Source organism: Molossus molossus, unplaced genomic scaffold (genome assembly GCF_014108415.1).
Source record: "Molossus molossus isolate mMolMol1 unplaced genomic scaffold, mMolMol1.p scaffold_m16_p_22, whole genome shotgun sequence".
Taxonomy (NCBI): Eukaryota; Metazoa; Chordata; class Mammalia; order Chiroptera; family Molossidae; genus Molossus; species Molossus molossus.
Window position 1 is genome coordinate 17,862,558 of NW_023425358.1, and position 17,690 is coordinate 17,880,247.

The 17,690-nt window shown below is 40.6% G+C and overlaps 1 protein-coding gene and 1 pseudogene across 1 annotated transcript in view; one reads left to right on the forward strand and one right to left on the reverse strand.

The window, feature by feature from the left end:
* The window catches only part of LOC118639977 (sodium/glucose cotransporter 1-like), a 60,560-nt gene that overhangs the window by 3,227 nt on the left and 39,643 nt on the right, over positions 1-17,690 (reverse strand). The window contains exons 11-13 of the mRNA XM_036276707.1: positions 17,138-17,288; positions 5,655-5,823; positions 1,985-2,200 (exon numbers count right to left, since the gene is read on the reverse strand). Coding sequence (XP_036132600.1) covers positions 1,985-2,200; positions 5,655-5,823; positions 17,138-17,288 — 536 coding nt within the window. The remainder of the gene's footprint in view (positions 1-1,984; positions 2,201-5,654; positions 5,824-17,137; positions 17,289-17,690) is intronic.
* On the forward strand, positions 11,266-12,031 carry LOC118639978 (annotated as a pseudogene).

Below are 17,690 nucleotides of genomic sequence, written 5' to 3' on the forward strand. Positions count from 1 at the left end.
CTCCAGGGTGAGAGGAGTCACCATCACCCAGGCTACTCCTGGTGGAGGCCCTCTCGCTGGACGAAAGCGACAGGCCAGCCGGAGCTGCTTTCCTCCGGAGTCCTTCCTGGCTGTCAGAGATGAGAACTAACTTGCCCCAAAGAGGCTTTACCTGTTTACTTGGTTAACCTGGATGAGCTCAGTTGCTCAAGCTCAACAAGGCATTTGTAGATGCAGAAGGGAAGCATCCCTTCCCTTCTGGTCTGTGATTTTGTTCTTTTCCTGAAAACATATATGGAAACTTTGGGAAGTAACAAAATCCAGCCAATCGTTGCCTCTTTTTTGCCCTCAAGAGTTGGGGTCAGCAGAAGCACAACTAAGGGAACATTTCTACCAAGCCTGTCCTGGAATGTATTTCAATCTATTACTATACCAGCCTGGTATATATGAACCTAGTACCCTCCACCCCTGCCAGCAAAGGGCAGGGATAGGAATGAGTTGGGCTGGCCCCCTCCCCAGCCAGCCCACTCCAAGACTTGTCTGACCCCCACCTCTTGGATTCAAGTGTTGGAACTAAACTTCTGTTGTGTTAATCAAAGGCTGGGTTTAGCCTTTAGTTGCTTCTTGATGATGCCATATGCACACACTTGCCTTCCCCTCTACACTGTCAGCCCCTGTGGCCGAGGTACTGGGTGCACTGGGAGAGCCAGGGTTCACCTGCTGTCCTGCCGCCCGGTGGTGGTGAGCAGAGGGCCTGGCCCAGTGCCTGGACATGGACACTGATCCATAAACACTAATTTTCCTCTTCATCTCCCTGCCTCTGTCAGCAGCTACTTTGTATTCTCCAGAGCACCTGGCCTACTGCTAGGCAGGTGGGAAACACTCAACATGTGCTTGGTTGCCTGAGAAGCAGGAAAAACCAAAAAGTTGAGAGTAAGAGGAGGGTAGGAAAGAACACAATCCAAACAACTAAGCCCCTGAGCAACAGGAAAATAAGTCCATCACCCTCAGCTTCTCAAGGTGCCAGAGCAGGGAGGTGTCCCACTGTCACTGACGCAGGGGTGGTGTGTGGTGGGCCTGCATCCCGGCCATCCCAGCCGTCCTCCCCATTGGCTCATCCCTCTTCCAGCTGGGCTGAGTGTGCAGGAGGGGAGGCAACCAAATGGAAACGACTTAACAGCAAGGGTGGCCGGAGAGGAAGCCCAGGGGTGAGCTGAGGACCCTGAAGCTGTCTTCCAAGTCCATGGCTTTTACCTATACCTCAGGCAAAGGTGCAAGACAGACATTAAGTATTGCAGACACTTCTCCCTTCTAAGCTCCTCCGGAAACTTTGGACATCCAGGACCCTCCTGCTGCTTTCTGGCTCAGCCAGGTCCCTGTCCTGCAGAGCCTACTGGCTGTGCCGCAGGTGGTGATGTGGTGGATCCAGGCTGGGGGACAGATGTGCCATTTACTAGATCTGGTACTTTGGACAAAGGATTTAACTGCTCTGAGCCCAGGCTTTTTAATTTCCAGCCGGGGTGACTGACACCTGCCTCCTGGGAAGTGTGAAACAGCCCTGCCAGGAGAGGCTGAGAGGGCCACCCCGAGCTGGCCCTGGGCAGCTGCCTGAATTGCTATCCCCTCCCCCTTCCTGTTGGCTTAATTCCCTCTGGGTGGTGGCAGCTGGGGCTGACCTGATTACATTAATTCATACTGAGGTTAGGGAACTTAACACTTCCAAGGAAAATTTGTATTTTAAAAGCCAAATTTCTCATTCTAGGTAAACACCTAATTGGCAGAGGACTGCCGAAAGGTTTCCAGTTTAGTTTGCTTTCTAAGGCAGGGCCCTTTCTGTTACTTGCCTATATCTGATGTGTCCCCTATGCCCGACCCCAGCCCTCCCACTTTCAAAACGAATGCAGGGTTTCAGCCACTTCTGCCCAAAGGTAGCAGAGCCAAGGTCCTGCTGGCTGGGACACTGGGACTGTTGGCTGACCCTTGAACATCCGAATGCAGCACTTACGTGTTTATCGGGAATCGGGTCTGTGAATAAGGAGATCCCCAGGATGGTGAAGAGACTGACTGCAAAGAGGAGTATGGCAAAATAGAGGTGGTGCACGCCACAGATGATCGGAGGGCACTTGTTGTTTTCTGAGCAGGTCCGGGGTCCGTAGGCAAACTCAGACACCATTCGAACGATGCCAATCAGGAGTCCGCCAGTCAGCCCCCAGAAGGCACCCTGCCGAAGGAGGAGCCCGAGAGTCATCTGAGAGGAAGGTGGGAGATGAGGCAAACCATCTCCAGCCTCACCTTCCTGAGCAGTTGAGTTCTAAAGTCAACCTTGTCCCAGTCAGGGTCCCAAATACCTTGCAGAAGCATTGTGTGGACACCAGTGTGGAGATACCTTCTTGGGCTGAACAAAGACCTGAGATACTTGCACTCTCTCTTAGATTCATCTGAGAACTTCAGAAACACTGGCAACATTTTAAGTTAGATCATAAATAGGTATCTCAAATGTAATGTGTCCAAAAAAGACCCCAGTCCTCCTCATCACTGTAAGGGCACCTCCATCTCCTGGTTGCTCAGGTTGAAGCCCCAGGTGCCATCCCTGCTTCTTTCTTTCCATCCTGCCTACCACCAACCCATCAGCAAATTCTGCTGGCTCTACCTCCAAAATGTATCTGGAGCCGGCCACTTCCTATCTTCCTATCTTCTCTATGGCCAGCACCCAAATCCCACACCACCATCTTTTCTCACACAAGTTGTTTTCCTCCTTGGTCTTCTGCTTGCCCACTGTGCCCACGAAAGTCAGAGTGTTCTCTTCAAAGCATATACTGAAGACCATGCCTCTGCTTAAACTCTGCAATAGCTTCCCACGGCTCACCATCACAATCACACTGTAACTCTGCTCTTTGGTTAACCCTGCGTGGCTCCGCCGCTCTCCCCTTGGTCATTCCCTTTGGCCACGTGTGACTGTCTCCACATCAACACTGCCCACTTTGCTCTTGGCTCAGGCCTTTGCACTCGCTTTTCTCTCTGCTTGATCCCCTCCCTAGATCTTAACATTCCTAGCTCATCTTTCAAAGTTCAGATTCAAGGTAATTTTCTTTTCTTTTTTTTTCCTCACCTGAGGACATTTTTTCCATTTTTTGTTCAGATAGAGTGGGAGGGAGAGAGAGGAAGGGAGAGAAAGAGAGAATCATCGATGTGAAAGGGACACATCGAGTGGCTGCCTCCTGCATGACCCAACCAGGACCGGGGAGAAACTGCAACCAAGGTACATGCCCTTAGCAGGAACTGAACCTGGGTCTCTCCGGACCGCAGGCTGATGCTCTACCCACTGAGCCAAACCGGCCAGGGTGAGGTCATTTTCTTAGAAGTCTGTCACCACCTTGGCTAATATCCTTGACCATTGCTCCACCTGGCACCTGCCCTGCCACTCTCCATGATCCTTCTTTTATATACTTTTCTTTTTTATCCTCACCCAAGGACATTCCTTCATTTTTTGTTCAGATAGAGTGGGAGGGAGAGAAAGGAAGAGAGAGAGAGAGAGAGAGAGAGAGAGAGAGAGAGAGAGAGAGAGGAGAGAGAGAGAGAGAGAGAGAGAGAGAGAGAGAGAGAAACATTGATGCGAAAGGGACACATCAAGTGGCTGCCTCCCACATGACGCAACCAGGGCTGGGGACAAATTTGCTGCAACCGAGGTACATGCTCTTAGCGGGAACCAAACCCGGGTCTCTCTGGACCACAGGCCGATGCTCCAACCACTGAGCCAAACCGGCCAGAGCTATAATTTTTTTTTTAAATCCTCACCTGAGAATATTTTTTTTCATTGCTTTTTAGATAGAGTGGGGGAGGGGGAGGAACATCAATGCGAGAAAGACACATTGATCAGCTGCCTCCCGCATGACCCCAACTAGGGCTGAGGATTGAACCTGCAACCAAGGTACATGCCCCTGACTAGGAATCAAACCAGCAACCCTTTGGTTCATGGCTGACGCTCTAACTGCTGAGCCAAACTGGCCAGGGCTAAATTTTTTATTTACTAATTTTAGAGAGAAGAAGAAAGAGAGAAAGAGAAAGAAACAGAGAGAGAGAGAGAGGGGAAACACTGAATTTTGTTCCACTTATTTATGCATTCATTGGTTGATTCATGTATGTGCCCTGACTGGGGGTTGAACCCTCAACCTTGGTGTATCGGGATGACGCTCTAACCAACTGAACTACTTGGCCAGGGCCACCATGATCCTCTTTTATCTTTTAATCAGCACTACATTGCTATCAGAAATCTGTCTGTTCACTGGGTTTTGTCTGTCTCCTGCAACTAGACTCCACTCTTTACGAGTGAGAACTGCATCTTGGCTCTGGAGCTGGATCTGGAGCCTGACTCAGTAGGGGATAGATGTTGGAGGAGACAGAGGCTACAGTATGTGGGCAAACATCCTGGAAAAAGAGCTCAAGCCAAAAGCCAGGTGGATGATCCACAGGAACCATTTACTGAGGATGTGTAGAAAGGAAAGATCTAGAAAAGGAAAGGCTGCAGAAGCCAAATGAGCATGCCATCTGAAACAGGGTGGGAGAGAAGGCCTGGGGAAGTTCTGTAGGCTGAAGACGGCACCCACAAAACGCTTGTAACCTTGGATCAGTGGTAGCAGGAGAGCCGTTGTCCAGGTCCCCAGTTTTCCTTGGTGATAGGCCCTGATACGTTGAGGTTGCTGTCATAGATGGGAGACAGATTCTCCTGACTGCCTAGCCCTTATGCCCATGCTCTTCCCAGGAGAGCAAAGACAAGAGGCGCTGGTAGCCCTGCAGCCCAGCCACTCTCTCCACACATATACTAGTGCTAAGCTGAGTCCTGGAGAGGTGGATGGAGCAAGGAGCACTAGCAGGTGGTCTAGAAGATTGAACACCTGAGATGAGCCTGTGAGGAAGCATTAGCCAGGTGGAGAAGCAAAAAGACACTCTCGGCAAAGCAAACAGTCCATGCAGATAAAGGGAGGCCAGAGAAGGCGCAGACAAGGCTTCCAGCACTGCAAACCAGGGGCAGCGGGGCCTAGAGGCTGTACGTGGAGAGGGCAGAGCCGAGAGGTAGGAAGGGGCCAGATTATGGAGCACTTCAGGCCCTGTGCTCACACACTTATGCAAGGCCCAGACACTCAGTGCTGTTAGGGGAAATGAGTTAAAATATGACTTAAATAATAAATAACAATATTCTGACAAATTGTGCTTTCAAAGTCTTATGAAAGCACAATTGAATCATTCATTGGGCTCTTTATTTAAAGCATGGCTGGAAGAGATGGTCTCACTGCAGGGAAGGTGGAAGGAGCCCATAACTGTACATCCCACTCTGAGTATGAAATCTGATCATGACACACCCAAATGCAGAGGCAACAGAAGAAAGTTTTCCTACAGCCAGGTATGTGTGAGGGAGGATCATGCACACTTTGCATCGTCTGTGGCATGGTTGAAAGCAGATTACATTGCAAAGGGAGGAAAACAAACCAGAGCTTGCCTTTACCCCACATGCATAAGAGGGAGCATGGACCAAATCTTTCCAGGAGGAAATCTTCTCTCAGAAAGCAAATGGTGCAATGTTGCAAACCCTTGAAGCACTGAGACCCTCCTAGGGAAACTCTGGCAAAGATAACTACGATGTGAAGTGCCATGTGGTGGCCATGCCAACATCCACCTACCTGCTCGGTGACTCTCTTGCAAAATATGGCAAGCAGGAAGATGGCAGCAATGGGTGGCACCAGGTAACTCTTAACTGACTGCATGTAATCAAACAGTTGTTCAATGTATGCCATTTGAATAACAGGGACCCAGATGATGGTGACAACAAGTAAGATGATAACAAAAAACCTGTAAATTAAACCACAAGTCAATGGCAATTTGATGAGTTTTCCCTCTCACCAAGAGAATATCTACAGACCATCAATCATTAACTCATTTATCCCTTAGGTTAAAATCAGGTGTCCATTAATAAGTGTGGGGCAGAGAAGACAGCCATACTCCTAAATACTAATAGGGCCACATGGTGCAGACAAAAATCTTTCAACTCCTGAACAAACAGTAACAAGAAAAAAGTGTCTGTTTGCCTGTTACTGAATCATGGATAGATAGATTTTTACCATATTTAGTTGGTGGGTTTGAGGAAGTCATGCTTAAAATATATAATACCTGAAAAATACTAATTTCTTGAGTCGTAATACACTTTTATTTATTTATTTATTTTTTATCCTCACCCGGGGACATTTTTTTTTTTATATTTTGTTCAGATAGAGTGGGAGGGGGAGAGAGGAGAGAAACATCGATGTGAAAGGGACACATCGAGTGGTTGCCACCCACACAACCCAACCAGGGCCGGGGACAAACTGCAACCGAGGTACGTGCCCTTAGCGGGAACCGAACCCGGGTCTCTCGGGACCGCAGGTCGACGCTCTAACCGCTGAGCCAAACCGGCCAGGGCCATAATACACTTTTAAACGTCTCAGACAGATTAGTATGGCACATGATTTTAAAGGTTCCAACAAGTTCAAAAACTTATTTTATTTAAAATTTGCTGAAAATTTTAAGAAACTGAGCAGAGGTTCCAAATGTTTATTACTTATAAAAAATAGTTTATTGATTTTTAGAGAGACAGGAAGTGGGGGGAAAGAGAGAGAGGTGAGAACATAACACTGACTGGCTGCTTTCTGCACATCCTCTATCTGGGACTGCGCTACAACCCAGGCATGTGCCTTGATTGGGAGTAGAACAGGCAACCTTCCGGTTTATGGGATGCCACTCAACCAACTGAGCCACCCAGCCGAGGCCATTACCTTCTCTAAGTAAAATATTTAAAAATACGTATCCATATATAAAATTACACTGATCAAATATCACCCCAAAGATGAGTAAATTTTATTAGATCTGTGTCAACAAAAGCTTAAAAATTATAATTTTGAGAGAGTTAGAAAGCAAATGATGTTAGAAAAGACTAATACCTTGATAGTCAAAGAAATGAGTTCCAGTTTCAGTAACTATGGGCTAATTTGCATTGGACTAACCCTCCCACAGATAACAATGATAAATTGTGGATCAAATATAAAAACAAAAACACTGAGGAGTAGCCAAAAGTGGGCAGAATCAAGGGAGGGGGCGCGAGTCAATCCTTAAAAGAATGGAACCATACTTGATGCCATCTACATGTATCCAGCATTTCCCCTGAACTCCTCTCTAGTCTGCAAGGTGTGGGGTGGCTAGAAGTTAAACAGAAAGCCTCACTCTTACTGGGTTGAGGAGTCAGAAGACAGAAGCTAAGGATGCAGAAAAGTTGAAAATATTTGGGAAAAATTCCAGAAAGTTGGAAGCCTAGAACATGGGAGTCCACATCTGTGTATAATCTCCCTTAAACTCTTGACTGACCCTTGAATTGTGCATGTGGGGGAAAATCTCCGAACAGTCCACCAATAAGCAACTGTTGGAAGGCAGAAAAAGAAGAGAAAGATTTCATCTCCTGCCTATAGTGGGGGAGACACTGGAGTTTGAATCTCATCAAGTTAGAGTGACTAACCACTTCAGGATTTTCACTGAAACCCCTAAAGGATCATGCTTTAGACATCATACCGCAGAACTAAAACAGACCCACCTTAACAAGGTGTAAAACCAGGTCTCCACAAGTTTGTTATCAGCTAGTTTACTTGCATGCTCAGACAAACACTAATCATCTTCAGAGGAATATGACAGTCTTTACAATATATTATCCACAATGTTCAGTATATAATAAAATGTATGAGGCATGTGAAGAAACAAGAAAATGTGATCCATAGTCAAGAAAGAAAGCAGTCAATAGAAACTGATCTCACGATGGCTCAGGCATTAAAATTAGCAGATGAGGACTTCAAAGCAGCTACTAAATCTACATTAGAGGCCTTAAAGCAAATAGTAAAGATAAATGGGCCTACAGAAAATTATAAGTCAGTGGGGGATAGAAAAGAAACCAAGTAGAAATTCCAGAACTAAATTCCAGTTCAATATATGAAATGAAAATTTCACTGGCTGGCTTCACCAGATTGGAAACCATAGAAGAAATGGCCGATGAACCTAAAGGCAGACTGATAGAAATCTTAACTGAAGAACACAGAGAAAAGTTTTTTTAAAAAATAAATAGAGCTTCAATGACCTGTGGGACAATATAAAAAAAGGCTAATATGTGTGGAGAGTCCCCCCAAAAGAGGAGAGGTGGAGCAGAAAAATAAGCAAAGAAATAATGGTAAAAAATATCCCCAATTTGCCCTGGCCAGTTTGACGGTTAGAGCGTTGGCCTGCGGTCCAGAGAGACCCAGGTTCGGTTCCTGCTAAGGGCGCATGTATCAGTTGTGGTTTGTCCCCTGGTTGGGTCTTGTGGGAGGCAGCCACTCGATGTGTCCCTTTCACATCGATGTTTCTCTCTCTCTCTCCCTCCCACTCTATCTGAACAAAAAAAATGGAAAAATGTCCTCGAGTGAGGATAAAAAAAAAAAATCCCCAATTTGATGAAAACCATTAATTACAGATTCAGAAGTTTAGCAGAATAAGGATAAGCACACACATATGCATACACACTCTTAAGCACATCATAACAAAACTGCTAAAAATAAAAAACGAAGAGAAAATCTTGAAAGCCATAGGGAAAAAGATACGTTAAGTACAGCTAGCATACTGTGAATTATGTGGCTGACTTCTCATCAGAAGCAAGAGAACAGAAGACAGTGGAAGAACATCTTAAAAGTGGTAAAAATATTGTCAACCCAGAATTCTATATCCATCAAAATTATCCTTCAAAAAAAAAAAAAAAGGTGGAATAAAAACATTTTCTGATAAAAATGGATACAAATGTAAAATATATGGGTTAATATAAAATACTATGTATATATATTTATTTTATTATTTTAATTTCCTTAAAAGGTAATTAACTGCTTAAAGCAAAAAATATATCCCTACGATTGTATTGTAGGGTTTATAATGTATGTAGATATAAAATTTATGACAACAATAACAAAAGAAGGAGGGGAAATGCCATATACCATTGCAATGTACTTACATTTTACACAAAATGCACAATATTAACTCTAAGTAGACTGTTGTAGGTTAAGAACGCCTATTGTAATGTCTAAAGGCACCAAAAGAAATTAAAATGAAGTATGAAAAACTATTTTCAATCATATTATTACATTACATGAAGATTAACTGAACACTCAAATTAAAATGCAGAGATCATCAGATTAGATAAAAAATTAAGATCTAACTATATGTGCTCAATAAAGGACTCAATTTAAATATATTTATAGGTTAAAACTAAAAGATATTACAAATACTAAGCATATAAAAGCTGGTGTGGGCTATGTGAACAATGTAAACCTCAAGACAAGGAGTATTTTGAGATGTAAAAAAAGGGCGTTTCATAATGATGAAAGGGTTAATTCCTCAGGAATCCATGTTATGATAAATGTATAAGCACCCAATACCAGAATTTCAATATTTATAAAACAAAACATAAACAAACAAAAAAAGTGACAAGTACGGTGAGGGAGAAATACACAATTATACAATCATAACTGAGGATTATGAGGATACCCCTCTCTCAGTATAGAATGCACTCAGTGTATATATGTGTTGTGTATAATATACACACTAAATATATAACATATATAATAGGAGAATTAAACAAAAATTAAGACTATAAAAGTATCAATAAATTTCAAAAAATTAGCCAGGCCAGTGTGGCTTAGTGGTTGAGCATTGACCCCATGCACCAAAAGGTGGCCAGTTCAATTCCCAGTGAGGGCACATGCCCAGGTTGTGGGCCTGATCCCCAGTGGGGGGCATGCAGGAGATGGCCAGTTGATGTTTTCTCTCATCGATGTTTCTCTCTTTCTCTCCCTCTCCCTTCCTCTCTCTCTAAAAAAAGCAATAAAAAATATTTTAAAATTTTTTCAAAAAATTAAAATATCATAGAGCATGTTCTTGGATCACAGTGGAAGCAAATTATAAATCAGTAACAATAAAACAGAAAAGTGCCAAATTCTTGGAAATCCAACAGCAAGTTCTAAATAATCCATGATAAAAAAAAAAAATCTACAAGAAAACTACACAATATTTTGAACTAAGTGAAAATGAAGACAAAACATATCGAATTTTGCCCTGGCCGGTTTGGCTCAGCGGTTAGAGCATCGGCCTGCAGTCCGGAGAGACCCGGGTTCAGTTCCCGCTAAGGGCATGTACCTCGGTTGCAGTTTGTCCCCGGCCCTGGTTGGTCGTGCGGGTGGCGACCACTCGATATGTCCCTTTCACGTCGATGTTTCTCTCTCTCTCTGTTCCTCTCTCTCCCTCCCACTCTACCTGAACAAAAAATGGAAAAATGTCCTCAGGTGAGGATGATAAAACAAAACAAAACAAAACAAAAACATATCGAATTTTGTGGGGTGCAGCTAAATTTAGCAAGGCTCAGAGGAAAATTTATAGCTTTAAATGGTAATAGTAAAAAATAGTGAAAGTATTAAAACAATGATCTGATTTTGCACTTTAAGAAGGCAGAAGAGGAGCAAAGTAAATAGAAAAAATGAAATAATAAAGAGCAGAAGTGAATGAGGGGGAAAACAAACAAAAAACAGAGGAATCAATAAACCTAAAAGTTGGTTCTTTGGAAAGATTGTTCTAATTGATAAACTCTGCCCTGGCTGGTGTGGCTCTGTGGTTGGAGCACTGGCCCAAGCACTGAAGGGTCTGTAGGTTTGATTCCCGGTCAAGGGCACATACCTGGGATGTAGGTTTGATCCCCAGCCCCAGTTTGGGGGGTGTGCAGGAGACAATCAATTGATGTGTCTCTCTCATACTGATGTTTCTCTCTTTCTCTCTCCCTCCTTCCCTCCTTCTCTCCCTTCCACTTTCCCTAAAAGAAAACAAAACAAAACAAAAAAAAACCAATGGAAAAATATCCTTGGGTGAGGATTAACCAAAAATAAAAATTAAAAAAAGTAAATAAAATAAAATTGACAAATCCCTGGGCAAGTCTGATCAAGAGAAAAAGAAAAAAATCCATAAATAACCAATATCAAGAATGAAAGGGGGATCATTACTAGAGATCCTACAGATATTTAAAGGATAATAAGGTCAAATTATGAGAAGTGCTCAGAGCCATTGCAGTGAGGATGCTTTTGAAGATCATGCTCACTAGCCACCAGGGGTTGGAAAAACCACACTAGTCAAAGAACTTGTAGCAGGATCAGGACTGAAATACATTAACTGGGTGATTTAGCTCAAGAAGTCTGATCACCACATATCATGGAGGCTGACAAGATGATTTCTCCTAAGAGCATATCAAAAGATGCAGAGAGGATAGCACAAATTGTGAAGGATATGGGGATTACAGAATATGAACCAAATGTTATAAATGAGATGTTAGAGTTTGCCTTCTGATATGTGATCACAATTCTAGATGATACGAACATTTATTCAAGCCATGTTAACAAAGCTACTGTTGATGCAGATGGTGTAAGACTGGCAAAAATGCATCATGCTGACTGCTCTTTTACCTTGCTTCAACCAAGAGATTTTAAAATTTAGATATTGCAAGGCTCTTTGCTATCAATCAAGTCATATCCAGGTCCTAGGTTGCCACATGATAGATACTGCTTAACTGCTCCAAACTATAGACTTAAGTCTTTACAAAAAAAAAAAAAAAGGTACTCAACTCTGCAGGAAGAACAATAGTTCCATGGTTAAGGGTTGGTTCAGTTACTACCAGAACAAGTACTTCCACACTAGGCACACTAACCCCACAAACCATGTCTATTTCAACTAAAGTAGGGACTCCAATGTTCCCCAGAGGGCAAAGGTTAACAGTACTGATGCTCACTTCATAATACCTGGCTGTAAAAACATCAAGTCATGCAATATCAGCAGTTCAGAATGTTCTGATCAATCCATCATTAACTGGGTCCAAAATCATTCTTACTACCACTAACATGGTGTTATCACAAAATGTTGCCAGCGAATGATCAAATGAACAATCTAAAGAAAACATGATGATGATGATGATGATGATATTGATGAAGGAGAAGAGGAAGAGGAAGAGGAAGAAGAAGAAAAAGAAGCAGCAGCAGCAGCAGAAGCAGAAGCAGAAGAAGAAAAAGAAGACGACGATGACGACGGCGACGAAGGCGGCGGCTATGGTAATTTGAAGTTTAGCCTTGATGTATATAACATGTATACTTGGTCTTAAGTCCATTGTACTAAAATTAAACATGCATGCCAGATGTTTTCAGGTTGCGTTTTAGAAAACTTTAGTAGTATTTAATGAGTGAATACAGTTATCATACTCTATAAATGAGATGTTGGGTTTTCTTTAATAGGATTAGTAATTGGTTTGCATCAGCCTTTAAATGTAAAAAATAAAGTTGTTATTCAAATAAGGAAAAAAAATTGATGAACTAGCAATAACTAATAACTCAGATGAAATACACAAATACCTTGAAAAATTCAACACGGGATATAGAAAACCCCAGTAGCCATACGTCTATTAAAATTGAATTCATAATAAAAATATTTCAATGATGAAAACTCCATATCCACATAGTTTCACTGGTGAATTCCACCAAACATTTATAAAGAAATAATATAATCTCATACAAACTCTTTTGGAAAACAGAAGAGTTAGCAGTTCCCAATAATTCTATGAGGGCAGAATAACTCTCAAACCAAATTCTGACAAATACATTATAAGAAAAGAATATTACAGACCAATATACCTCATAAATACAGATGGAAAAATCCTTAACAAAATATTAACAAATCAATCCAAGTAACATATGAAAGAGAATAATACAACATGACTAAAACAGGGTTTATCTCAGGTTTATAAGGTTGGTTTAACATTAAAAAAAAAAAAACAATAATTTTAACTCATTGCATTAACAGAATAAAAACAGTATATGGTCATTTTAATAGATGCAAAAAAACACTGGAAACAATTTAACACACTAGGATATTCCAGTCCACTTTCAGAAGATTTTAGCTTAGCCTTTTAGCCTTTCAAAATGCACAGCTCTGGAATTCAATCAATGTCTTGTGGGAGATATCTGTGCATATCTGAGGCCCCTCACTTTGGAATTTGAGCTCCACAAGACTGTCAAAGGTTGTAGAGGTTTCTCTGTCTCCTAGTAGTGGTCCCTGTCTGGAATTTTAATCTAGTCCTTGTTGCTCTGGAGTGTCTTAGGAACAGAAGGGAATTTCCTCAACCTCACTAAAGGGCATTGATAAAAAAAACAAACAAAACAAAACAAAACACCCTACAGCTAATGGTACTTAATGGTGGAAGATTAAATACTTCTGCTCTAAAACTGGGAATAATGCAAGTCTACTTTCACTACTTCTACTGAACATGGTAGAAGTCAAGGTCATAGCCAGTGCAATAAGACAAGAAAAAGAAAATAGTTACAGTTTGGAAAGAAAGAGCCTATTTTTATTCATGAAAGTATGATTGTGTATATAAAAATATCCCAAGGAGTCTACAAAACGGCTACTAGAACCAATAAGTAAGCAAGTAAGGTTCACAGTAAGCAATGTTAATTTAAAAAATAAACTCTATTTCTTTAAACTTACAGAAAACATTTGGGAATTGATAGTAAAAACAATTCCATCAAAAATACAGAATTCTTAGGAATAAACTTAACAAAAGATGTGAGATCTTGACACTGAAAACTAGAAAACAGAGAAATTAAGAAGATTAAAGTGAAGAGATGTACCAAGGTTATAGATTAGAAGATTCAATATTAAGGTGTTCAATATCATCATACTGATTCTAGATTTCATACAATACCAATCAAAATCTCAAAATACTTTTTAAAATTGACAAGTTGAGTCCAAAAATTATATAGAAAAGCAAAGATCTAGAATAGCTAATACAATTTTTAAGAATAAAGTTGGGGGGCTCATACTATCTAGTTCAAGTCTTACTATAAAAGTACAGAAACTAAGACAGGTTAGCAATGCCAGACAGAGTAATAGAATAAAATAGAGTCTGAACATAGATCTACAGATATGTGGTCAATTGATGTTAGCCAAAGGTGCCAAAATTTTGATGAGGATATGGAGCATCAGGTAATTGTCACACATAGCTTGCAGGAATATAAATTGGTACAACCATTTTGGAAAAGTTTGGCAGTTTCTGATCAAGTTAAGCATACATCTTCCCTTAGTCCATCATCAAGCCCACTCCTAGATATTTATCCCAGAGAAAAGTTGGTTTGGGCTATTTTATTAGTTATTCCATATTTTCCTTCTATTAACTTGTTAAACATTCTTGAACTTTTATTGCTTAGTCTAGAGATTACACATATCCTGGACACATCACAGTCTAGAGATTACATGCATCCTGGTCATATCAAAGTATAAGTTTTATTTTTACTACATCCCAAATAATTTTAGAACTAGCTAATAAGTCCCATTTAGCCTCTTCTCATTTTCTCTATTTCTGTCATATATTTTGCTTTCATGTTATAAATCCCATAGGCATTTTTTTTTATTGATCTTTCAAAAGACAATATTCATTTATATTTCCCATGTATTTACTCTTTCTGGTGCCCTTCATTTTTCTCAGAAGTTCTATTTTTCTTACTGGATTGTTCTCCTTCAGCATGAAGAACTTCCTTTGGTATTTCTTATCATATAATAAATTCTCTCAACTTGCATTTATCTAAAAATATATTTATTTCATCTTCCTTTTGGAGAATATTTTTGATGGATAATGAATTCTAGGTTGGTAGTTTTATTTTTTTTACTAGCACTTGAAGATGTTGTTTTGTTGTCTTCTGGCATTTATAGTTTCTGTGGAAAATTCTCCTGTCAGTCTCTTTGTTGCTCTTTTAAAGGCAATGTAATTTATTTTCCTCCGGCTGTGTAAAGGCTTTCTCTTTATTTTCAATTTTCAGCAATTTCACTACAAGGTAGTCTAGGTATGGTTTCTTTTATGTTTACCCTGCTTGCAACTTGTTGAACTTCTCAAATCTCTGAATAGTTGTACATCCGTTTTGGAAAATTCTTGGACATTACCTTCTCAGAATTTCTTCTGCCCAATTTGCTCCTCTCTTTCTGTGGTTCCAATTGTGTTCCATGTATATCTTTTCTTTTTTCTATGTCTTTCAGTTTGGATACTGTCAGTTGTTCCATTTCCAATACATTAATCATATCTTCTGCTATATTCAATCGATTATGAACCTATCCACTGAGTTCTTAACTTCAGATATTAACTTTTCAATTCTAAGTATCTTTTCAACCCTTTTATAAACTCTAATTCTCCAGTGAAATTCTCAAAAATTTCCCATATTTTTGTATATCTTTTCCTCTTCTTGTACATATCAATCATGATTATTTTACAGTTATTATCTGTTAATCTCACCTGTGGGTCTACTTTCAGTAAATGTAAATATAGTGTTTTTTTAAAAAAAGTAAATACAGTTTTAAACATATATATTAATATAAATATCGTTGTAAGGGGGTGTATTCTTGCCTTGTTCCTTTCTAGTTTCTTCATTAAGTATAATATAGGCTTTTAAGTGATCTAGTATGTTTTAGCATGTTGAAAGGTACCCATTTTATCAAATAACTTCTCTCTCTCTTTTTTTGGTTAATCCTCACCCAAGGATATTTTTCCATTGATTTTTTTTTTTTCAGATAGAGTAGGAGGGAGGGGGAGAGATAGAGAGAAAAACATTGATGTGAGAGAGACACATTGATTGGTTGCCTCCCGCACAACCCCAGCCAGGGCTGGGGATTGAACCTGCAACCCAGGTACCTGCCCTTGACTGAGAATTGAACGTGTGACCCTTCGGTCCAAGGGCTGACACTCTAACCGCTGAACCAAACCGGCCGGGGCTCAAATACCTTTTCTTCATCTATGAATAGAGACATGATTTTTCTCTTTTGATCTATTAATATGTTGACTTTATATTACTACATTTCCTAATAGTAAATAATTCTTAAATTTCTGGAAGGAAAATCACAGTTGGTAATAAGATATTATTTTAACATTCTTTTAACATATTGTTGAATTTGTGTCTAATACTTTATTTACAACTTTTGCATTGGTATTTAAAAGTGAGATTAGTCTTTAGTTCTAATTTTCTTTTTCTGTGCTAGGTTTGTTGGGTTTTGGCATCAATATCTTGAGTTTCATATAAAGAATTTAAGTCTTCCTTTTTCTTATGTTCTATAACAAGTTAAATAAAAGCAGTACCTGTTTAAAATTTCTCAGAAAAATGCTTTTAAACTACAGATTGCGATTCAAAATGTAAAGACAACTTCAAAAGCAGGGATTAGAGAGAGAAAATAGATGAGCAACATGCTTCTTGATGCAACATAAAGGAAGCATACAGACATAATGTAGGCCACATCAAATGCATGCAGGCTGCCTGGCCAGAGTGGCTCACCTGGTTGAGCATCAGCCTGTACACTGAAAGGTTGCTGGTTTGATTCCTGGTCAGGGCACATACCTGGGTTGTGGCTTTAATACCCAGTAGGGGACTATATGGAAGGCAAGGGATCTATGTTTCTCTCTCTCTCAGCATGTCCTCTGGTGAGGATTTAAATGTGTACAGGCCGGATGTGGTCTAAGAACAGCCAATGTGAAACCCTATAGAATAAAAACAGAGACCATGTTTTACATGTTTGTATCCCCCACTCCAGGCTTAGCATGGTGCTGTGTGGCATCATAAGTAACACCATGGCTCGAAGATAGACAAATTCTCCTACTTACTGTGTGACCTTAGATAGAGCAATTCCCTTCTCTCAGCTACTCTCTCCCCATTTCCCCAAAGAAAATAAGAACAATAAACTTACCTTTAATGTGATGACTAAATGAGATGATGAGATACTGCATGTAAATTTCCTCACAAGGACTATTTTGTGGGTATGGTAAACTATGCTCATTTTTATCACTGTAATTACTTAATTTTTTCCCTCAAATAAAAATAATTTTCTATGTGATTATAAAGGCAGTACTTCTTCATTGCAAAATGGCAACAAAAATATATATACTCATACTGTATATAAACAGGATGATTCCATACATATATTATAGTCTAAATTTTTCACATAATAACATTGTGGCCATTGTTTCATTGACAACAGTAGCTAATGGATTAGAGGACTCCTTCACCTTCCTGTTACCATGAGTTCCTTTTCAGTGGCCATAGGCCGTATCTGGGTGTAGATGTCCACTGTGAAGAGGGTGCTGGCGCTGTTGAGAATAGAAGTCAGGGTGGACAAGAGAGAAGCCCATAGTGCGGACAGCATCAAGCCTCGGGCACCTGGAAGAGAAGGGACATTTCCTGGACCTCCAGCTCTCGCATTCCATGTCAGGAGATGCCTTAGGGCTCCTAAGAAACTTTTCTACATGGCAAATTTTCTCCTACAAAATATGCACATTTTATTTGGAGTGAAATTCCATCTAAGATAGATTAACATTACATTTGTCCTTGCTTTGTGAGGAGACTTACTAGTTTCTGGCTATATCCTTACATAATAATGGGAGCTAATGTCTTCTGAGTGTTAGTCTGTGCCAGAACATTTCTTTAGGCATTAGCCTGCTGGAGCCGAGCTCTGTCCCACCCTGTGCGATGGACACCACTGCCACCTCCCCCACTTTACAGAGGAGGAGAGAGAGGTTCAGAGGAGGTTCAGACTGTAGTCAAGTGATGCTATTCCTTTTG